This window comes from Eretmochelys imbricata, chromosome 2, assembly GCF_965152235.1.
Source record: "Eretmochelys imbricata isolate rEreImb1 chromosome 2, rEreImb1.hap1, whole genome shotgun sequence".
NCBI classification, from domain to species: domain Eukaryota; kingdom Metazoa; phylum Chordata; order Testudines; family Cheloniidae; genus Eretmochelys; species Eretmochelys imbricata.
Genome location: NC_135573.1, coordinates 207345212 through 207369986, shown reverse-complemented (window position 1 = coordinate 207369986; position 24775 = coordinate 207345212). Strand labels below are relative to the sequence as shown.

General features: G+C 42.4%; 1 protein-coding gene across 3 annotated transcripts in view; it reads left to right on the top strand.

The window, feature by feature from the left end:
- Positions 1-24775, top strand: part of SNX10 (sorting nexin 10) — a 63694-nt gene that overhangs the window by 25786 nt on the left and 13133 nt on the right. The window contains exons 2-5 of one of the 3 annotated variants that reach the window (XM_077811348.1): positions 3179-3228; positions 19212-19298; positions 22802-22902; positions 23813-23911. In XM_077811348.1, coding sequence (XP_077667474.1) covers positions 3205-3228; positions 19212-19298; positions 22802-22902; positions 23813-23911 — 311 coding nt within the window. In that variant the 5' untranslated portion in view covers positions 3179-3204. Of the gene's footprint in view, positions 1-3178; positions 3229-8090; positions 8229-19211; positions 19299-22801; positions 22903-23812; positions 23912-24775 lie in introns of those variants that run through there. The other 2 variants (XM_077811347.1, XM_077811349.1) reach the window with 2 other exon arrangements.

The window sequence follows — 24775 nt, the reverse complement described above, 5'->3', positions numbered from 1 at the left end:
GCTTCAGGTTGCGGGGCTGTCTGTAGGCAAGGACTGGCCTGTCTCCCAAGATTTGTGAGAGTGTTGGGTCATCCTTTAGGATAGGTTGTAGATCCTTAATAATAACACCCAGGAGGGTGTTAGCTCAGGAACAAACACATTTGGGATATAGATCTATAGCCAATATTTATAACTTCAGATAAAGTGGTGATACATGGATTTAAAGAAGATAATCATCTTTAATGAATCATAACTTTTCCATTGACTCCTTACATGATATACTTTGTACAAGTTTTGTTGTACTTGTCTAACTGGCAATATTAATGACATAAATGGTTATATTTCAATCATACAGCGTCAAAAGTGGTATAAGAACCTATAGAATAGAACCTACTGACTTCACAAATAGAGCAGCTTGAAATACATATTGTAAACATTTTCACAGAATTCCCCACTGCCACTCTTATTTTTGAAATTTTTTTGTTCAGCCCTAGTTCTCATCATAAACGATGGGGTCACCTCATCTTAATTATGTAATAAAATAATTTTTCCTCCAAACTGGTTTGGACATGTTGGTAATGGGTGAAACATGTTATCTTATGTCTGCTTTTGAAGGACAACTTTCACCTTCAGAGTATCAAAACACAATATGCTAATCAGTTCCGCCCGCAGGCATGTTAATAAAACCTTTATGTTAAACAACATCATCATATACTATGTATATGCCATATGTTGCAGAAAAAGTATTTTTGGAATATTGTAGAAGTTTTTAAAATATATTGGGACTATATTTTTGTATCTCTCTGCTGTGAATTCAACTATACGGACTTTTGGGGCAGGGAAAATAAAACTAAGGCCTTATTTACATGGAAATTGGAACTGAAATAACTAAATTTGTTGTAATTCACTTTTGCTATTTCAGTGAAGGCTTGAGTCTGGACACTCTTATTCCAAAATAAGGCCCTGACCCTGAAATGACTTACACTTATACTTAATCTTGCTATTATGAGTGATTGCATTGAAATCAATGGAACTACTCAGTGTAGTAAAGTTAAGTATGTGTGTAAGCAGGATCGGGACCTAAGAATGTCCACATACAGACTTGTACCTAAATAATTAGAGGTGTGAATTAGGTACAATTTAGTTATTTTGGTTCTAGTTTCCATATGGATAAGGTTCAATTTAATAAACTTGTAAGACTCTCTTCTAAAATTACTAGTAGTATATTTTCTAGATATAACGTGCAGTGACTGGAAAGTCTGATAGCTCAGGAGATTCCAGAGCGAGACGCAAGTGCTGTCCATATCCTTTGGAAGGTACCAATGATGTGGTGGTCTACCCTTTCTAATGGTATAAACTCCTGGTTTTGGTCTTTAAGTATGTGAAATTGAAACTGAAACCTTTCACTGGTGCACAGATAAATATTGTCCATTGTGGGTTGTGGGTAATCCTGAGGGAGAAATAGCACTCTCTCTCAGGTAGATTTGGAAAGAAAAAGTTGTTTTGAAACTACTCAGAGATTTGGAATGTATTCCCGGAAGAGACTAGGTTAGTGGGTAGAGTGTAGGTGCAATGGTCAGAGGTGCATGCAACATTGTAGAGCCATATGCATTATAACTTAATTTTGGACATGGGCACCACTTCCACATAGGGGTTTGTGTGTAGCTATATAAACTGCATACAACCCAGTCTAGCTTTTCAGCAGTATTCATCTATCCTGAACACATTCACTAATTTTAGAGAAGAACTTAGCACCCCCCCACACACACAACATAACTCTGACTCCATGAAATTTACCCACACCTAAAGCTTGTATTCTGGAAGGTCACTCATAGTGTGGGAAGATTGTTCTTTACAACCATGTTCTAGACTAGGTTATCTATAGCATGTTTTAAGACATATTTATGAAAAAAATCCCTATATCAATCCTAATGCAGATGTTCTTTGTCTTATTCCCTAATGTATAATATGATTCCAAAAATAGTTCTGCACTCTAATTCATATCGGTGTGCTTCTTTATGATCCATATTGTGCCTATAGGTATGACCTTATGAATCATGAGAATGGATTATGTAATTTATAGCACAGTTTTATAATTTTGTGAGAAGCAGGGAAAGTCCCACATTACTATTCATACTATCTGTTTTGCACAGTATTTATTAACATTTAATCTGTCTCAAAAAGTTACTCTAGTGATTTTATACTGTGGCTGCGGGGCAGGTGGGGAGGGAAGGACCCCTTTCTACCCTCCGTAGGGAAGCTGTGCTGGAACCCAGAGAACAACAACCCTATGTCATGGTTCTTGCTGGCATGGTTCCAGTTTTAGTGTGGACAAGATCTTGGTAATATTCTGGTATAATTAGACTGAGCATATTATGTGATTCACCAAGTAAGGCTGTAGGCAGTTATGAAATAAGATATCACAATACATTTTGCAAAATGCTTTTCCAGTTCCTGTTTCAGAGCAGGGGGAGGGATAGCTCAGTGGTTTGAGCATTGGCCTGCTAAACCCAGGGTTGTGAGTTCAATCTCTGAGGGGGGAAAAAAAATTGGGAATTGTGCCTGCTTTGAGCAGGGGGTTGGACCAGATGATCTCCTGAGGTCCCTTCCAACTCTGATATTATATGATTCTATGAATACTTATAAATTATTGTGCAAAGAAAGTTAATGGGTCAGGTAATCTGCTTAATCCAGATCACGTTGGACACAGCAGAAGAGAGTGTCAGGAAGCCATTTGCAGCTCCTCGAGTTTCTGCTTGGCCCCAGCTCCAAGGTTGCAGTTTAGACCCCAGTTTTTGCTGTAGTTCCTCAAAGGACCATCTGTAGCTGGATGGAGTGTATCGTGTCCTCCACTCCCCCAACCCAGGCACACAGGACTGTGCAGAGGCTGCAGGGAGAAAGGCATAGGCAGCACCCACTCCATCTCTGTCTACAAAGGACTCCTGCGTGCCAGAGAAATGCCCATGAGGGAACTTGCACTGTGCCTCCACTCCATTTGTTGACGTTTTCCATCTGAAGTGCATAGTTTTAGGTAGGGGTTCAAGCCACTCGTTTATTCTCTCAGAGACCCCCTAGCTATAACCCTAGGCACCATATTATATAGAACCTGATCTGGCCTGTTCTCTTGTGGCAGAAGGATTACATAGCCCTATTTTACAGTAAGTTAAGGGCTAACTAGTTTTCCCATTTTGTTTTACAGGTTGATTTTTAGCTTCTGTTTTGAGGATGACCCCAAAACATGAAAAACAGGTACGTGACTTTAACGATAATAAATAAATGCCAAGTTTGATGGTGAGTATTGATAGAATTTTACTGTACAAAGCCCTGTAGACCGGAGCTTGGAAGATCATAGGGGCAAGCTAACTTGTTGGGTAACCATTAGAGCAGTGGTGTGCAAACTTTTCCAGTTGTGCCCCCACTCCGCCCCACCATCAACGGAATCTGTCTGTGTCCCCCCTCCATTACTACACAACCAAGGCTTCCTCAGCAGTAGAGCCTGGGCTGAAGGCAGAGCTGGGAATGAGGGAGAAGCTGGGCCTAGAGATGGAGTTGGTCTGGGGCAGAGAGGGAATGAAGGCAGAGCTGGGTTGGGGGTGGAATGGGACAGGGGGTGGATCTGGCCTGAAGGTGAAGCTGGGCCAGAGGGAGAGCAGGACTAGGGGCTGAATGGGGGCGGTGGCAAAGCTGGGTTTGGGGCATGGCGCTCCCTTCCCGGCCCCCATGGGGGCTCTTCTGGGCCTGGAGGCAGAGCAGGACTGGGGGCTGAACGGGGTTGGGGGAGGAGCGAGGCTGGGGTGGAGTAGGGATGGAAGTGTGGTGCTCCCGCCCCACCCCCTGTGAGGGCTGGCCTGGGTCTGGCCACATGGCACCCTGAACATTCCTCTGTGACCCTCTAGGGGGCATGTCCCACAGTTTGGGGACCATTAGAGCTGAGTGACCAATGGAAAACTGACAATAGAAAAGGGGTATATGGTAGTGGAGGAAGAGGGGGATACATCTGTGAAAGTCCAGGCACCTCAAGAATAAAAAACGAAGGTTTAACCCCCCACCCCAAATAAGCAGTTAAACCAACTATTTGCATACTGTGATATTTAACTGTCAGAGTATATTGAGTAAGCTCTTTTATGAAAGCTTGTAATGCACTGAGCTCAATAGTCACGATGAGATGTGAATACAGGTTACGGTGATGAATGTATGTGTGCGTATTTTTATACATATAATATGATGAAGAAAATTGTAATTGCAACTGTGGTGCAACTTCTTCAGCATCACCTTATAACAGGGCAGTGAAGTTATCAGTTGGAGAGGGGCAGCCTCCCCAAAAAGATACAACTGGCTTCAAGCACCTAGCTAATGTTAGCCCAGGAAAAAACAATGAGGAACCATCAGAGCAAATGGGAACAGCTTAAAACTGAAAAGAAAACTTCAGTCTTCAAAAATTAAGATAGGATGGAGCTTTCCCCACTTTAAATATCTATAGTGACTGAAGAAAAAATCCCTGCAAACGCTTTTGAAATGGAAGGGGTTTGAACTGAAGGGTATCCAGATCTTGGTGAAAAAGAGGTGGGAGGCTGTCCAGGAACTCTGGATCCCTCTTATAGCTACAGGTACACGGGGAAACTGTTCGACGGCAGTGGTTCTAATAGTTATTTGTTTGCACCCCTCTTCCATGTGTCTGTAATAATTTACACCCCCAGGTGCCCGGCCAGCAGCCACCGCTCTCCAGTTGCCCAGCTCTGAAGGCAGAGTGGAGAGTGGCAGCTGCTGGCCGGGTGCCCAGCTCTGAAGGCAGAGTGGAGAGTGGCAGCTGCTGGCCGGGTGCCCAGCTCTGAAGGCAGAGTGGAGAGTGGCAGCTGCTGGCCGGGTGCCCAGCTCTGAAGGCAGTGCCGCTGCCAGTAGCAGCACAGAAGGAAGGGTGGCGTAGTATGGTATTGCCACCTTTCTCTGCTTCTGCTGGCAGTGATGATGCCTTCAGAGCTGGGCACCTGGCTAGCAGCTGCTATGCTCTGAAGGCAGTGTGGAAGTAAGGTTGATAATATTGCAACCCTCACCCCAATAGGTTTGGGGCCCACTTTTGGGTCAGGATCCCCACTTTGAGAAATGCTGTGTACTTCTGTATACTTTTACCCTACTTTTTTTGTGTAAGAGTACACAAAAGGCCAGATTTTACAGTCCGTGACGTGATTTTCATGGTCATGAATTTGATAGACCCCTATGTACGGGTGTTTTTCTTATTTATTATTAGACATTAAAATGAATTCATAGATTCATTCATGCACACAGCTTTAATTTACAATTAAAATATATATCTATGGTTATGGGTTTGAATGACAACTAATCTATTGGCCCAAACTAAATCAACATTTCTGTTTAATGTGACAGAACAAAAACACAAACCATGAGAAAGTTGAGTTGCTATAACTGAAAAATAAACATAGCAGGCAGTTTTGCTGTATGATTCCTTGGAGATTTATATTGCTTCCATTATTGTGGCTCCTGCCATGAAGTACCATGCTGGTATTTTTTTCTGTTGAGTGGCTTGCCTAATGAGTTTATTTTTAGAGGTACATTATTGAAATATTTCCCTTTTAAACTGATGAACGCTGCAAATTGCATGTTCTCGCTAATGGCTAGTGACTTGAACTATAAGCTCACACAGGGGGGATCAGAGAGTAAGAATCAGGACTACCCAGGTCTTGGATTGAGGCACACAAGAGTAAGCCAGTGTTCATGCCTGCTGCTCCCTGCACTCAGAGCAGGTAGGTGGGGATTGGGTGGAGTCTTGGCTCTATTTCCAGTGCTGTGCAGGTGAACTGGTCTGGGGCACTTGTAATTTGCTGCTGGGATGGGTGCACTGGCATTTTGCTTAGACACGCCAAGACCAAACTGTTTCATCATAATCAGGGGACTTTTGTGTTATAGAAGAATCCCCAAAAATGATAATGTTTGCTGTGTAGGCAGCCCTTATGCTCCACTGCATTGGCCTAGAACAAAATTGGGAAGCTATGTTTGAAGAGCTATAAATCTCATGCCTGGAATATTGATATAAAGGGGTATGGCTTGCTCAGGAAGGACATGTAGGAGAAAAAAGGGAGGAGGTGTTGCTTTGTACATCAAGAATATATACACTTGTTCTGAGGTTCAGAAAGAGGTGAGAGTCAGACCAGTTGCAAGTGTCTGGGTGAAGATATAAGCGGGGGAAAATAGGGGTGATGTAATGGTAGGAGTCTACTATAGACCACCAAACCAGGAGATGGATGAGGGTTTTCTAGAATAACAAATATCGAAAACCCAAGACTTGGTGATAATTGGGGAATTTAACTACCAGATATGTGCTGCAAAAGTAATAAAGCAAAACTCAAAATGTCCAATGAGTTCTTGGAATGTGTTGGTGTCATGGGGACCTGTACTCATCACCGGAGTACCTCCTTCTGGCCATGTCTGGGGAGTAGCTCTGCCAGCCTGAGAGTCTCTTCTTGCAGTTGTTAGGCCCGTCATCTCACGCTCTCGCTCTGTGGCCTCTCTCTTGCTCCTCAGGAGCTGCTACACCTCATCTTCGTGCCTTAGCCCTCCAGCCAAGTCACAGCAGTCCTCCCCATCTGGAGTACTGTCAGTCTTCCACACCGCCCCAGGCAGTCCTTAACTCCACTGCCTTAGCTGAGCCACTCCCTCAGTGACTAGAATGAACAGTCCTAGACAGTCGTCAAATTCATTGACCAGATTGTGCCACTCACTCAGTGGCTGGTAGGGGAACCCAGGCTCATCCCCTATACTGGTTCCAGCCCAGGGGCTCTGTCTCCAGCAGCTAAGGTCAATACTACCACAAACCTTCCTGTCATGCCCCAGAACTAGTTCCTATATTGCCTATCCCAAGCTTGCATTGTCTGCCTGACTAGCTAAACCCCTGTCTCTGAGTCTGCTAGACAAACTCTTCCTTGTCCCAGGGAAAGTGACTGCAGCTCTCCTCCCTGCAGCCCCCTTTCTGCTACCTGCAGGGCCGTCCTTAGAGGGGTGCAGGGCCCAGGACAAATCAGCCTGTATGGGCTCCCCTTAACATTTTTTATACAGGTTAAATCTGGTGTGGGGCGGGGACACCAGTGCCAGGGGGCGAGGGATGATGGAGAGTTGCAGGGTGGCACATGTGCTAGGGGCCAGGGGGCCCCCTATTCTGGTGGAGGGGGGTCCCAGAAAAGGGAGGGATCCGGGGTGGAAGGGCAATGGATGGGGTCAGCCTGGCGCTGGCGTGTTCCAGCGGCGCTAGGATGCTGGCGCCTGGTGCAGCGGCGGTTGATGCTGGGAGCCAGCGGGGCTGGGGTCACTGCTGGAGACTGAGCCCTGCGATGCCAAGCAAGAAAAAGAAATACAATGTGCTGGAGGGTGCTCCCTGCCGGTGAGTGCAGGCCCGACCCTTGCTTCCAGCACCAGGCCCCCCACTGCCAGCCGGCCTGGCCTCCCCAAACTCCTAATCCCACCTCCCAGGCTGGTCTGGCCCCCCAGGCACCCCTAACCTCACCTGACCCAGGCCGGCCTAGCGCCCCCCCACACACACACTGAAGCGCGGGGCCTGGAGCAGTCGCCCCTATTCGCTGTACCCAAGGGGCGGCTCTGGCTACCAGCTCCGTGGTCTTATAGAAGCCCCGTCTGTTCCCGCACAGGTGAGTGGCCATTAATTAGGGCTCTCCTCTCAAGGTAAATGTCTCACGGTTTGCAGTCTATTAGGTTAATTGCACCCTCTGGCCTATGTTAATCCCTTCAGGGTGAGTGTGGGGAGCACATCTCCATCACAGCTGGGGACAACTTCTTGTTTCAGGTTTCAGAGTGGTAGTTGTGTTAGTCTGTATCAGCAAAAACAACGAGGAGTCCTTGTGGCACCTTAGAGACTAACAAATTTTTTGGGCATAAGCTTTTGTGGGCTAAAACTCACTTCATCTGTGCATCTGATGAAGTGGGTTCTAGCCCACGAAAGCTTATGCCCAGATAAATTTGTTAACCTCTAAGGTGCCACAAGGACTCCTCATTGTTTTTCTTCTTGTTTCAGAAGATGGAGGAAGCAACAAGTGTGGCAGTCATAGATTCTGACCAACAGAGAGGAGTTGTTTGCAGATCTGAAGGTGAAAGGCAACATGAGTGAAAGTGATCATGAAATGTCTGAGTTCAAGATTTTAAGGCAAGGAAGAAATGAGAGCATAAGGACATAGGCACCAACTCTGTGGATGCCTTGGGACTGGAGCACCCACAGGGAAAAAATGGTGGGTACTGAGCACTCACCCATAGCCCCCCATTACCTCACTTTCCCCAGCCCCTCCTATTCGCTGTTGGCCCCCGCTGATCAACACCTCCCCCTTCCTTCCCAGTGCCTCCTGCCTGCTGCGATCAGCTATTTCGTGGCATGCAGGAGGCGCTTGGAGGGAGTGGGGAGGAACGAGGGCATGGTGTACTTGGGGGAGGGGGCAGAACGGGGCAGGAAGAGATGGGGTGGAAGAGGTAGGGTGGGGGTTGGGACAGAGCTGGTGGGGTCAAGCATGCCCTGGCATATTGGAAATTCGGCGCCTCTGCATAAGGACAATGGACTTCAAAAAAAGCGTACTTTAACAAACTCAGACAACTGGTAGATAAGGTCCCATGGGAAGAAGAACTAAGGGAAAAAGTAGTTCAGGAGAGCTGGCAGTTCCTCAAAGGGACAATATTACAGACAGGACAACAAACTATCCTAATGCGAAGGAAAGATAGGAAGAATAAGAAGAGGCTAATATGGCTTCCACAAGAGCTCTTTAATGACCTCAGAATCAAAAAGGAATCTTACAAAGGGTGGAAACATGAACAAATTGCTAAGGAGGAGTACAAAAGAATAGCACAAGCATGTAAGGACAAATTGAGTTGCACCTAACAAAGGCAGTAAGAAAAGGTTTTATAATTAGGAGTGAGAGAAAGATGTAGGAGAGTGTAGATCCCCTCTTTAGTGGAGCTAATAACAGATGACCGAGAAGGCTGAGGAGTTTAATGCCTATTTTGCTTCAGTCTTCACTAAAAAGGTTAACGGTGACAGATGCTTACACAATTAATACTAACAACAATGTGGAAGGAACACAAGCCAGAACAGGGAAAGAACAGGTTAAAGAATATTTAGATAAGTTAGATGTATTCAGGTGGGCAGGATCTGATGATTTGGGGGTCATGGTGGATAATCAGCTGAACATGAACTCCCAGTGTGAATTTATGGCCAAAAGCGCTAATGTGATCCTAGGATACATAAACAGGGGAATCTTGAGTAGGAGTAGAGAGATTATTTTACCTCTGTATTTGATACTGGTGCAAGCACTGCTGGAATACTGTGTCCAGTTCTGGTGCCCACAATTCAAGAAGGATGTTGATAAATTGTAGAGGGTTTGGAGAAGAGCCGTGAGAATGAGTAAAGGATTAGAAACGATGCCTTATAGTGATAGACTCAGGGAGCTCAGTCTATTTAGCTTAACAGAGAAGGTTAAGGGGTGACTTGATTAGTCTGTAAGTACCTACATGGGGAACAAATGTTTGATAATGGGCTTTTCAGTCTATCAGAGAAAGGTATAACATGATCCAATGGCTGGAAGTTCAAGCTAGACAAATTCAGACTGGGAATAAGGTATACAGTTTTAATGGTAAAAGTAAAAAACAAAAACAAAAAAACCACCAATGGAACAATTTACCGAGGATTGTGGTGGATTCTCCATTATTGGAAATTTAAAAATTAAGATTTGAAGTTTTTCTAAAATATATGTTCCAGGAATAATTTTGGGGAAGTTTTTATGGACTGTATTATACAGGAGTTCAGTCTAGATGATCACAATGTTTCCTTTTGGCCTTGAAATCTATGAAATTCACTCTAGGGTATTTAAAGACCTAGCTGAAGCAATCTTGGAACCATTAATGATTACCTTCGAGAACTCCTGGAGGATGGTTAAGGTCCCAAGGACTGGAGAAGAACAAACATAGTTGTGACATATCCAGGGTACAATCCAGACTAATGAGTAGCTATGTCCCCCTGCCCTCTAACGTGGGGTGCCCTTTACACTGCTTTGCTGTTGTAGCCTCCAGTCTGGACTGCTCACAAATAGGCCTCCAGCATGTAAGTCACTCCCAGTTTTGTGTGTGTGTGTGTGCTGCAGCCAGCCACACATTGACTCTTACCCATTTTGTTTATACTGCAGGGTGACTCCAACACACTCCGAGTCTTAGATTTCCCCACAGAAATGTATGTCCTGTACTGCCCTGCCCTCACCTGAACAGTACAAGCTTATAAAATGTCTGTCATTTAATTAATAGAAATGGAGTTTCCCCGACACTTCAATTCAAACACGCTGGATTAGATAAAACAATAAAACAAGTTCATTAACTACGGAGAGAGAGAGATTTTAAGTGAGTACAAGTAATGAGGCATAAAAGTCAAAAATGGTTACAAGCAAAATAAAGATAAAACACAATTGGTGCCTAACTTAACAAACTATATTAAATTCAAAGCAAGGTTTTCTCACCACATGCTTTAGTAGATTACTGGCCATACTCTTAGGTCAGGACTCCTCTCCCTGTCCAATGCTGCTTCCTTTGTCCTTCAGGTTCTGTGGGCAGAGAGTGAGAGAGAGGGGGGCACTCTTGGGGTATCTCCCCTTTCTCTCTATAGTCCTCTTCCCCACTTTGAGAAGCCTCTCCAGCTGGGAGCATGGTGACAGGCAGTCTGTGTGGATGGGAACCCTATGCTGTTTCTTTGCTAAGATGTAAATTTTTTTGTGCCCTGTTTCCTATCAAAGAAAGGCCATTTAGCGGGTAATGGCCCATTGGCCTTGTTTACACCTGGCTGAGGTGCCAGCTTGACTTTGTCTCTGAGGAACTGGTTTGGCCACTACCCAGACTTGGAACATGTGTTAGAAACACCATACAGTGGAATTTTATAATTTTACATTAAACAGTGTTGCCACACACATTTTACCAGAACAATAATGACCAGCATTATTGACCATAACGACCAAAACTGTAAATTTTCAAATGATACCTCAGAAGGCATACCTTGTACAAAGACTTACAATAGTGTGCAAGGGGTGAATACAGGGGTACAGTCTGTCACAGTAGATTCTGTCTTTAAAAAGGGAAACAAAGAGGACCAGGGAATTATAGGTCAGGCAGCCTAACTTCTATACCCAGAAAGATACTGCAACAAATTATAACAATACTGTTTGTGATCACCTAGAGAATAATAGGCCAACATTGATTTGTCAAGAACAAATCATGCCAAACCAACCTAATTTTCTTCTTTGACAGGGTTACTGGCCTACTTGATGGGGAAGCAGTAAATATGATATATCTTGACTTTTAGTAAGGTTTTTGATACGGTCCCACATCACATTCTCATAAGCAAACTAAGGAAGCATGATCAGATATAATTACTATAAAGTGAGTGCACAACTGGTTGGAAGACAATACTCATAGAGTAGTTATCGGTGGTTCACCCTCTGACTGGGAGGATGTATCCAGAGAGGTCCTACAGAGATCTTTCTTTGGTCTGGTACTATTCAATATTTTCATTAATGATTTAGATAATGGAGTGGAAAGCATATTTATAAAATTTGTAGATGACACCAAGCTAGGAGGGGTGGCAAGCACTTTAGAGGACAGGACTGGAATTCAAAATGATCTTGTTAAGTTGGAGAATTGGTCTGAAACTCAAGATGAACATGAATAAAAACAAGTGAAAAGTACTACAATCAGGAAAGAAAAAGCAAATGCATAAGTACAAAAATGGGGAATGACTGGCTAGGCAGTAGCATTGCATAAAGGATCTGGGATTTATAGGGGATCCGAAATTGGATATGAGTCTACAATGTGATGCAGTTTCAAAAAAGACTAATATTCTGCTAGGGTCTACTAGCAGGAATGTTGTATGCAAGACTAGAGGTAATTGTTCTGCTCTACTCTGAACTGGTGAGGCCTCAGCTGGAGTATTGTGTCAAGTTTTGTGTACCACACTTTAAGGAAGATATGGACAAACTGCGGAGTCCAGAAGAGAGCAACAAAAATGATAAAAGGTTTAGAAAGGTATGACCTATGAGGAAAGGCTAAAAAAAACTGGGCGTGTTTAGTCTTCAGAAAAGAAGAATGAAGATGGACATAATAACAGTCTTCAAATATGTTAAGGGCTGTGATAAAGAGGATAGTAATCAATTGTTCTCCATGTCCACTGAATGTAGGACAAGATGTAATCAGCCTGATCTGCAGCAAGGGAAATTTAAGTTATTAGGAAAACTTTTCTAACTATGAGGACAGTTAAGTGCTAGAATAGATTACCTAAGGAGGTTGTAGAATCCCCATCACTGGAGGTTTTGAAGAAGAGGTTAGATAGACATCTATTATGGATTGTCTAGGTATACTTAGTCTACCTTAGCATGGGGGTGTGGACTAGATGACCTCTCAAGGTCTCTTCCAGCTCTAAATTTCTGTGATTCTTTGTCCAGGACTTCGGCACAATTTGGAAAACAATTAAAACACAGTTAGGACCTGTATGCAATAGAAGACCAAATTCTTTTGGAACCGATCCTCCTTTTTCACCCATTGTTTTGTTGTGTTTGAGGTGGCGAAATAGCAGATTCCACTATGTATGTCAAAGTAGTTCCATTGGCTAATTTGGAGGGCAATATGAGACATCTGAATTTTTAAAGTATGAATTAGATCTGTTAGGTGAGAGACTCACTAAAGAGTATTGAACGTGTAATATAACAATAACAGGAGTGCTGGGATGCATTGGAGAAATGTGATGGCTACGTAGCCATTTTCATCCTTGAAGTTATGTCATTGGTTTGCTAATAATAGGCAGACTGATTGGAAGAACTTTTTTTTTTTTTTTAAGGGAGCTTCATGGAAAATGACTGGACTGGAGTTAGTGAATAAGTAGATGAGTACCAGTTGTGGTTTCAGACACTCTAAAACATGAGGTTATCACCTGATATTTCCCTCATTACAGTGGTTTGACTGAAATCACAACTGAGTAGATGAAGTAAATAGCTAAACAATGAGAGGGTTTCTTTTATCCTTCATAGTAATTTTTACTATTTTAAAGATAGCTATTTCCATGGCAGACATCCTATTTTACAATTAAAAGTATAAAAACCCACCACAATTCTTCATGTTATTTATGCTTTGTCAGAGACCTAGTGCTTTTGCTCTCAAACTTTGTACAGAGCACCTGGTTTGCCAGTTATTGCGAAGCAACATGCTTTATTGTGAACAAATGAAATTGGCAGCAGAAGCAAACCTTAAGAATATTTCTTGCATTTGCTTCAGTTCCTTTTGCAACATATTCTCCCGTTTATGGCTAATCGTAACAAGAAGACTCCTGATACCTTCAGCTTTCAGTGGTTGTGTCTACATTAGCCTTTTCCCCCTACATATTTCCCACCATTGCCAACACCAATGCAGCTCCACCATGGGAAGCAGCAGTGAGAGTGCTAGTGTAGAAAAGCCACCTGCATCGTCTTGATCGCTGTGTCATGCACATGTATCCCTACATGTCTGGAATGCCCCCATTCCAGACAACATGTTAGTAATAATGTCACTGGTGCCTTGTTTACACTTATCAGTGGAGCTGCACCAATCTTTGCAGTGGAGAGAAATATTTGGATGAAAAGGGTGGTATAGACAAAGGCAGAGAGGCATTGAAGTGCATTTATGGTCAGAAGAGAGGGTATGCTGGTACCTGCTTATTAAATAGCTAGGACTTCTTAGTATTCCAGGCCCTGTCTGCTTGCTGTTCTGAAAGATATGTTAGCCCTCTGTAGCTATTTCAGATATAGGAAAGTAAGCTGAGGTTGCATTCTTCCTCATAATCAACAATATTCTTAACTAAGGCCTTGTCTACACAGGAAAGTTATACTGGTATAAGGTATCAAGTATCAGAAGGGTAGCCGTGTTAGTCTGGATCTGTAAAAGTGGCAAAGAATCCTGTGGCACCTTATAGACGAACAGACGTATTGGAGCATAAGCTTTCGTGGGATGCATCCGACAAAGTGGGCATTCACCCACGAAAGCTTATGCTCCAATATGTCTGTTAGTCTATAAGGTACCACAGGACTCTTTGCTGGTGTAAGGTAAGGTATGAATTTATACCTCTATAGTTATACTGGCAGTTCCCTACATTGAATAAGAGTGACTTTTTCTGGGTCAGCTTATGTCACTTTGGAAGTGGTTTAAGCAATACCAGAAAAAGCCATTTTTATGCTGGAATTAGGGAGTTATGCAAGTGTAACTATATCAGTATAGTTGTACCGGTGTAATTTTGCCACTTAATTTCCCTGTGTAGACGAGTCCTAAATTCTAATTGCAGAATTTGTACTGCTGGCCATGGTATCTGAGCCAGAAAACACCAAGCATGACTGTTGGATCCCAGGTGAAGGTTACAGGACTGGCAGTTAGGGGAAAAAAATGTTTTTTTTGTTAACTTAGCTATTTGTTATAAAGTTACTCAAAGAGAATAAATGAGAACCTCATGATGCCATTTTTCTCATTGTCTTTTTGTTATGTTTGACCAGTTCCTAGCACGTTGGGGCCTCTCATCCCTGAATATGGCTTTCAGGTGCTACTGCATCACAAATAATTATACTTTTAAGAATATAACAGCACCTTAAGCATATATTCTGTGAAACATTTGTGATGTAATAATCATAAGGCAGCCTCAATTTACAGCACCAATATTTTTTGTTGAAGATTGGCCATTTTTAAGTCTGTTGTTGAGTGTCCAGGGAGGTTAAAGTGTTCTCCTACTCGTTTTTGAATGTTACAATTCTTGATGTCTGGTTTGTGTATATTTATTCTTTTACGTAGAGACTGTCCAGTTTGGCCAATGTACATGGCAGACGGGCATTGCTGGAACATGATGGCATATATCACATTTAAAAGTGGCCATTCTTCAACAAAAAAACTTCAGAAACAGACTTCAGTGAGAAACTGCGGAACTGGAATTAATTTGCAAACTTCACACCATCAGATTAGGCCTAAATAAAGACTGGGAGTGGCTAGGTCACTACTTTACTACAAAAAGTAATTTTCCCTCTGATACTCACACCTTCTTGTTTACTGTTGGGAATGAACCACACCCACCCTGATTGAATTGGCCTCCTTAGCACTGACCTACCACTTGGTAAGGCTACTCCCATCTTTTCATGTGCTGTATATTTATACCTACCTACTGTATTTTTCAGTCAATGCATCTGATGAAGTGGGTTATAGCCCACGAAAGCTTATGCCCAAATAAATTTGTTAGTTTCTAAGGTGCCACAAGGACCCCTCATTGTTTTTGCTGATACAGACTAACATGGCTACCCCTTTGAAACTTTTAATTAGACTGGTATACATAAATCAGTACAACTTTCTAGTGTAGACAGTGCCTACGAGTTGAGAGGGGTGGGGGCATTCTAAGCATTCTGTTCCTGGCTCAAAGGAGCACTGACTGCAACAATAGCTGTGGTTGCTCACCGCTTGTTGGAGTCAAGTCACTAATATTGAAAATTTCATAGATCTTGGGAAATGCTGTACATTTTCTTTTCTTCCCATTAGTTAATATTTGTCTTGCTTCCTTCTTTCCTTTTAGCCTTGGTATTTTTGTTGTTGTTGTTGTTTTTTTTTTTTTTTTTAAAAAAAACCCTGCTACATGTTGTTAGCTTGAGATTGTGGTGTTCATAAGTGAAAGTCACACTGTGTTCATTAAAATGATATAATTAGATGAGCTTTGAGTTAGCTCTTTGCCACTCTTCCTCATCGGAAAATGGTACAGTTTATGATGAACCCAGTAGCTACTAATGTACATAGTAACTACAGAAGCCAGTTCTTGTTTTGTTAGTTATACAAATAGAATGTGAAAGATGTTAGCTGGCCTATTACTGCCCTACTATGGGATCATAGAGGTTAGGGCTGAATCAAACTTTGGGCATAAAATGTTTGGGGTGTTGGTTTGGGGGTATTTGGAGGTATTTACCCTAAAAGGTCAATACTTTGGAATAACAGATTTTGAAAGCAACGTTTTACTTACATGGCTTTTTTGATCTGTTGCAAAGGGGCTGGCGGGGGGGGAGTTAAAGTTTATTGGGAAATAATATAATTTGGGGGACCTATGTATAAGGAGGTATTATGGGCAGGTTATATGAAGAATGGTGAAGGGAAAGGAATCAAAGGTCAGATTGCAAGAAGACGTCAACCCACTTTGCCCCCCGGGGTGGAAGCCTTTTGTGGAAGGTAAGAACAGTGACCCAGTTCCTGATGGAGACCTCTTCTTTCAGCTAGCTGAAGCTATGTATTTGGGGGTGGGGAAAGAAAGGGAACAGCATGTAGGAGAAGAGTAAAAGAGTACATGGCACTAAAATGGAGCAGGGAGATAAGGGTGAGGAGCAGAGGAAAAACTCAAACAAGAGAAGACAAAACAAGATTAAGAAACAGAAAATCTAGCAGGAGAAGAGCAAAACGTAAGCATGGGGAGCAAGATATGCAGACAGTAAAATAGGATTAGACTGGGAGAGGGAAAATGCAGTATAGACATTTGAGACTGGGAGATTAACTTTTCTCCTGCCCTGGTTTTTACTTGATATGCCGAGTTCTTCTGTTTTGGAGAGGGAGTGCTCATTCCCATCCAACTCTCCCATTGCATGTTCCAGCTGTGTGTTTTTCTTTCAGTGTAAACCTGTGGTTACCCTAGAGGTGATAGATCTGCAAACTAAGAGCCAGGTCCTCAGCTGGTTGAAATAATCGTCATAGCGCTGTTGACTTCAGTGGAGCTGTGCCAGTTTACATTGCTGAGAATCTGGCCCTAAAGGTTATGGTCTCTGATGGCTCTGCACTGTGCCATTGACATGTGTGTAAAATGCCACCAGATCAGAATCCAGATGGCACTAGCGTTAAAAGCTACACAAGGTGCAAGGCAATGGAGAATTAGGTCCTGAATGTTTCTATGGTGCTGAAGAGGAAATGGAATCACCATGAAAACAGTTGTTCAATCTGATGAATTATTTAATCCAGACCACAAATGCCTTTTTGCACATGTGATGCACAAATGTTCTTTCAATCTGAACACACCCTTTCCTGTCACAGATGTCACAATTCTTAAAACATCCACTTGTTTATCTAGTTAGCAGTTTACAGGTGGGAGTATATGGGTTGGATGGGTTGGAGGCAGAGAAGAATTCAGTTGAAGAACAAAGCAGTCTTTTCCGGTATCTGTGGGTTGGTGGTAGAAGTATTCTTGGGAGCGCTCTGTGTCAGTACTTTTGGTTTCTGAAAAGAAAAGTATAAATTAGTCTATAAATAACACTGAGTTCAGAATTCTGGGCCAGACCCATAGCAGATGTCAATCAGGGTGGCTCTCGATTGAAGTAAAAATTACATCAGCTGACAGTCTAGTCTTCTCTATGCAACATTTTTTTTAAATAGATCATTGCATTTTTAACACCATCTTCTTCTAAAATAAGTTCGTTTGTCAGTAACTCTGCCCCTTTTCCCAGAATTGTTTCACTTACCAACAGAGCTGATGCAATTCTCCCCTTCCTGTTCTTCCCCTACCACTCAAAAAGTATAGCTTAAAGTGATTTTCTTTTGTTTCTATATGTAATTTAGAGCATTTCTAAAGTGTATTATCACCACACATGCAGTCATGGGACATAGTCAGTTCTCCATCTTGGAGGCTTGTCTAACACGGTATTTTCTCTGATTTTACTAAACTGATAGGAAAAAATGATTTAGTTAAATCAGTGCAACCCTTTAGTGTGGATGAAATTACAGTGGTATTTACAGAGGTATTTATATCAGTATAGCTTGTTTTGGCTCAAACACTAATATAAACACATTTATACCAGTATAACTATCCATACTAGAGACTAAATCGTTGCAACAACTATGCGTAGACAAGCTCTTAATGTATTCATATGTCTTTGAGCATCCTGTCCAGTTTTTCCTCTCTATTTTGGGCTCTTTTCTGGGGGAATGATTTGGTTCAGTAACTATCCTCCAAAAGTTGAACAGGTTATTTAAATTACCATACAAACACATTAGTTAGACACACTGCCAAATATTTATATTTTAAAGGATACTTTAATATTCACATATGAATTTAGGGCTTGCTATGCCAGTTTCCTTAACATGATGTAGGATCTTCCAGAGAGGTTAGCTGAAAGTGTCTGCATTTCTTCAATCTCATACGGCTGTTATTAGCAGTACATGTTTATAGTGTAGAATTGCCCAAAGGCCTCAGTCCTGACTGGAACTCCATTCTGCTGGGCACTGGATAAATACTGGGCCACATCATGGTCCATTCCACAAGCCAGCCCAGGGAGTTGAGGGGGCATGTGTCCCTTATTCCCTTGGACCAATACACTGTACCACCGCTTCCTGTGTGTAGGGAGAAGTGGGCTCTGAAGAGCTGCTACATTCAGGTAGGTGGGAAAGAGCCTTGACTCGGCTCCCCTCCAGTGTGCCCAATTATGTAGTTTCACTGGTGCATCAGGGAGCATATGCTGTGACGGGCGTAGGCCTCCCTCCACAGAGCAGCTAGGAGAGAGATTGTGACTTTGCAAGGCAAAATCTCTCCACTTGTGTTGCTCCTGGAGTAGCCTGTGATGTGCTCCCCTTACTCTGGTGTGGATCACAAAGAGATGATCTTCTAGACCATAGGAAAAAGACAATTCCTGCCTCCTTGGGCTGGTGTTAAGCATTTATATAACTTAATTTCAGATACTTTGATTTAAGAAAAATTGTACAGAGTGGTGAGGAAACATAGATTCAGCAGCATGCTAATAAAATGTAGTAGTCATTCTATACCATGGAGTATTTTTTGTAAAGCCTCTTTTATTTAATGAAATGATTGGCATTTGAAAAAACTTCTGCACAACTATTTTTAGTTGGTGATTTACAAGTTAGATAATCAGTTTGTCGCCACTCAGATCACTGAGTCCCCATGAATATAGTGTGTTTGACAGTTTAAAAATCTACAATATTATTTAATTTTAAAAATTCCCTTTTTAGCTAGCTGTGTGGCAAGGAGTTTTCCGAACATGTACTATAGTTCAGATGATTCATTGGTTTTTGCTTCTCCTTTTAAAGGATTGCAACTTTCTATAAAGCAGCAGTTTAGCTTTTAGTCTGAACACAGAAAAGCAAAACAATCAAAGAATCTTTCAGGCTCCGTTCTTATTCTAAAACTAATTGCTTGATTTATTATGCACTTACAGGAATTTGTAACCGTCCTGGTACGGGACCCTAGGATACAGAAGGAAGACTCTTGGCATTCACATATAAACTATGAGATATTCATTCATGTAAGTATGAAAATAACATAGTAAAAATACTTTGCACTTATGTAGCACATCTCTTCAAGGCTGTGATCACTTCAGAAATATTAATGATGTAAGCCATACAGCACCACTGGGACATCAGCAGGTATTTTTATGCAGATGGAGAAACAAAGCAACGGATAAAGTGGCTTGGCCAAAGTCATGCAACAAATCAGTGACAGAGCTGGGAATTTAATCATGATACACACTGGCTCACATTTGTGTGCTCTAGTATGCTCTGTTCTCTGACAGATACTGTTCATGGTTCAAATTCTTAGCAAGACGACCAATGTGGCAGACTTTTCATAGTCACTGGTTTTATCATAGTAAGAAAAACCATTGGATTTCAAGCATCCGTGTTTATACAACTCTCTTTTCAATGAATAATCCAGTTATTTGCTTCATAATCAAAATTCCTGAAGCTGTTTTATCTGTCAAGCTATTTGATTGTCATAACTGTGTAAATGTTCAATGTGGCTAGACATTTATATTGTGCCCAGTTCTGTGGTATCTGGGTACTTCAAGTGTTTTTCTTAATGCTTATAATTTTAGTGTACTGCATTCTAATAAGGATACGTTTGAAACTGTGATTCTATCATATCCTAAATCTGCCATACATTTCATTTAATTAAATATTGCTGATTATTCTTCCATTACCACACTTTGCTGGATGAAACATTGAAGGGATTATAATAATTTCCTCAATCTAGATCCTGAGATTGAAAAATATGATGTATGAAAAATTTCGTCCATCCCCTCATGTTGGCAGGATTACTGGGTTCAGCCTATTACTGTTTTGAGTGTAAAGTGTCCCCTACAATATTGGCTATCAGACAAATATGGATCACTTTGGAGAAAAGTGAAATTACATCTTTTGTCACACACTGATGCTGTACTTTGGGGAAGCCCATTGCTGGAAAATTGACAAGAAACTGGTAATGTGGACAGAGTGAATGCATAAGAGGATAATTTGGGTCTCTCAGAGGTTCGGTTTCTGCCATTCCAAGCACTCCAACAGCAGTACACCATACCTTGTCCAGCTGTCTGCCATTACCTTCGGCTTAAGCCTCTCTTGAAGGATTTATTTGATCCTGTTATACTGGAAGCACTAGAGACTCCAGAATTGTTGCAGATATGGAGAGCACTCCATAGGTTCACCTGACCAGTTATAGCTTCTTACGACTTTGTGGCCCAAAAACCCCTCCTTAATTTAGATTGCTAGCAACAAGCATTGAACAAAGATTTGTATATATTCTTGAAAACTAGCCAACGGAGAAATACCTTGCAAAGCATTAAAAACTGTATGTATCTACAGTTGAGGCTGATTCAACAGAAAATTTATATTTCATTCACACTGGTCACTGCACAGCTTACAATGCTTTGCCAAAACAAACTGCTGTTGGAGATGTGGGTCTCCCAGAGCTCAGATGTTTTGGGACTGTCCCAGGATACAATCCTTTTGGCTAGAAGTAGGCAGGAGGATTAATATGATAATGGATATCTCTTTATAAATTACTTCCCAGAACTGTGTTTTGGGATATATCGCATCATCTTGGAAACTTTCCACCTCATGGAAAACTTGTTCTCTAGAGCAGTGCTGGTAGCCAAACGACTCATACTGCTTAGGTGGCAGGGCAGACTGCCTTCAGGGCTAGAAGCTTGGCTCAGCAACTGGGCTGACCTAGCAGCTGAAGAGCAGGTAACATTTCTGAGAAGAAGGACCTCAAACAGATTTGAACAGATTTGGTCCGACTTTTTAGAAGTCTTTGATTAACTCATAGTGGATGGAAACTGAGATAATACTCTCCTCTCCTTCCCTGCTCCACTCCCTTCCTTTCTTTTCCCTCCCTTTTTTTCTTTTCTTATTTTTTGGGTGGAAAATATAAATTAAAAAAATCTTGCATAATTACTCAAATATTGAGGTGAGAGTTTGAGAGCATGAAGTCATATGATTGCTAAATAAAGCCACAAGTCTGTCAGCACTTATTACTTGTGTGTGGGAGGAAAGCATTCATCTTAGTAAGGGCAAACAATCAAGTGACTGGTAACTAAGGGCCCATCATTACATCTGCTTTTCCCTGTGTAGCAAGTATTCATGCTAGTGCTATTGATAGAGCCCTGCGCATGCGATCCGCAAAAATTATCTGCGGATGTGGATATCCGCAGATTTGCAGAGCTCTACATTGGGGGCTGAACTGAGGCTCCGAGGCACCCCCCGTCTGGAGCCCGGTCGGGGAGAGATGCGCTGGCAGCTGTGGGGGGCCATGATGGACCGTCCATCTATCCTGGGTAGGGAGCAGTGTTCCCTCAAATTTTTCCCACCCATGTGCGGAATGAATTTTGTTATGTAAAGCAATATGGAGGTGATGTGAGGGGGTGCAGAAGGGTGCTCTGGGGCTATGATGGGGAGAGAGGACTCCCCTGAGCTCTCTCTCCCCACAGCAGCATCTGGGCTGGGGAAGAAGAGGCGCTTCTTCCCTCTGCGGCAGCTTCGGGGCTAGGGCGGCAGTATAGGTGCTCCTTCCCCAGCAGGTCCAGGCTGGGGCTGGGTTCAGGTCATGGGAGGGCTGCTGTGGCAGAGTTGGGGCCGGGGGAAGGGCGCCCCGGCCGCAGCAGGTTGGGTGCCGGGCTAGGTTGTGGCCTTCCCCGGCTGCGGCAGGTCCCTGGGTGGGCTCCCTGAGCGCCTGTGCTGTGCAAAGAAGGCTGCTGGACGGAGACACAGCTTACAGCGAACTTAGCCAGGGGCCCAAGCAGCCCCCCACCCAGGACATGTGGAGGGACCCAAGGTCTCCACAGCTGCCAGCGCAGCTCTCCCCAGCCGGGCTCCGGCCAGGAAGGGGGGTAGCTTGGAGCCGCAGACCAGCCACAATAACAGCTGGGCAGGCAGCTGTGGGGAGCTGCGGTGGACCCTCCACCTGCATTGGGCGTGGGACCCGAGCAGCCCATGAATCCTGTCCGTACTCCCAAGTCAGGTGGAGGATCCGCGCCGCATTGCAGATACTGTCAGAGCCTTTCCGCATCTGCAATGGTATCTGCAGATATAGTCCGTGGATACCCATGGATCTGCAGGGCTCTTCCTATTGATTTAACTGGGACTATGCATGCTTGGAAGGAGTAAGTGTTTGCAAGGTAATGACCAGAGCTATTTAAAAAAAACCACCCTTTTTTAAATGCAAAAATTGGAGTTTTCTGTTGGAAGTCATTTTCTGACAAACTTTTTCACCTGATGTAATTGATGTCTTCATTCTGATCATTCTTTGCTTTTAAAACAAAGTGAAGAAAAATATATTTCCCTGAGAAGTTAGAAACTGATCCTGATCTGGTTCAAGATGCAACTGTTTACATAGCTATTATACTGAACTGAATAGAAGTCAGTCCTTCAGCTTTCAGGGAGAGAATTCTCAGTGCCTTTTTTTAGTATGAAATATCTATGCTGTTTTCTTAAGTCTAAAGGATTTACAGGTAAAGTGAGTCTCATTTCCCAACAGACAAATAGCATGTGCTTTACAAGGAAAACATCTTGTGTTAGACGACGCTTTCGAGAATTTGTATGGCTGCGGCAGAGACTTCAGAAGAATGCTGTGCTACTGTGAGTGACTTTTTTTTTTTTTTAATTTACCTTCTTCCATCAAATACAAATTTAATACTCTGAAGATGACACGCAGGTAGGGTTTTTATCTGTTCGGAACTATTACTAAAGAATCATATAAGTTAGAGTTGGGCAAGACTTTAGCCCATATACTCTGTATCCTACCAGTGCAAGGTTGTTTTCCACAATATATTTTCTAGTGGTTTGCGGGTACTTCTACACAGTAATAAAAATTTTGCGGCTGACCTGGCCTCTGGGACTGAAAAACCGCTATGTAGCTGTTCGGGCTCAGGCTGTAACCATTGCAAGGTCCCAGAGCTTGGGTTTTAGCCTAAGCCTGAATGTCTACACAGCAGTTTTTCAGCCAAGAACCCAAGCCAGCTGACAGTTTTTTATCACTTTGTAGACGTACCCCTGCCTTGCCTGGAGTTAAACATCTCAAGTAGTGGGGCTTCCACTATTACCTTTTGGTAACTATTCCCCAAACTAGTAAGGCTTAACGTATTTAATCTTATATTTTGTTGTATACAAGTTTAAACAGCTAGTGCTCTTGATGAACCATTAAAGATAACAAAAATGTAAATTACACTGTTCTACATTTTCCTGACCCAACTGTTCATCCTTGGAGTCTAGGTGTCTATATACCAAGGTTCTCATATGGTCCTTATCACTGTGGTATCTGAGCACCTCCCAAAATGATAAAATGTGTACACAAAGATACATTTCTCTCTCTCTCTCTCTCTCTCTTCCCTCCATTCATCAGAGACTGGCTTTGCTTTATATTTGTCCAAGATATTTTTTCCTTTGGCCTGATGTTGTAATTTATCCTCCTAAAATTAGATCACTCGCATAAACTATTTTTCTCAGCCACTTCATTTTTGGTTTTAACTCTGTATTTTATTTTTTAAAGCCAATTACCTGAACTTCCATCTAAAACTCCCTTTTTTAATATGAATAATCCCCATCATGTGGACCATCGTCGACAGGGCCTACAAGAATTTCTTGAGAAGTAAGTACTGCATCTTAGTGTGTTTTTATTGAAGTCACTAATTTGCTGTATTAGACAGCTCATCTCTTGTACGGGAGAGCCATCTTGTGGTGAGCATTATATATTGCTCTTTTAGATTTCCTCTGTCTCTCATGGACACATTTTTGTATATACCACTGCAGCTGAACTGTTGCTACCAAATTTCAGCTGAAGTTCTGCACATTTCAGTGTATTGATTAGAAATTGGCATTTTTGTGAAGCATCACAGTGTTTAAATTATTTCATGGCCTTATTTTGGTTAAAAATGCTCTTCTGGTAAAATCTGTTATCTTTCAAGAATGAGATAACTGTTAAAACAAAGAAACAGGTTTACAGTGGTGAGGAAACTAGTGTTAACACCTCTCTAGCAAACTCTGCTTAAACACAATGGGCTTTGGGAAACACTCTGTAATAAGGAATCATTTAAAAAAAATATCCCTCTCATACTACAGCTGGTTTAGCTGAGCTGGGGTTAATACCTATATTTGGGTCCCCTAGTGTAGATAAGGCAATCTCACAGTTGGCACCATTTTTACCACTTTGCCAAATAAGTTTTATTCCAGCAAGCATAACTAAAACAGTGATCAAAATAATCTCCCAGCAGCACCAACACTCCTTCACCCGAACTGGTGATACCACCAGTGGAAATTTTTTGGTAAATTTCTCCAGTGTAGACTTGGACAGTAGAACCAGGCCCTGTCTCTTCTTGCAAGGGACATGGTTTGTGAAAACATTGTTTAAAGGGATAGAGCAAAAGAATTTTTTAAAATAGTCTCCTTGGCTAGGGTCCAACCTGAGCTAGAAAAAGGTTTTAAGAACGGTTTTAACATGGCATTTAGCTCAACA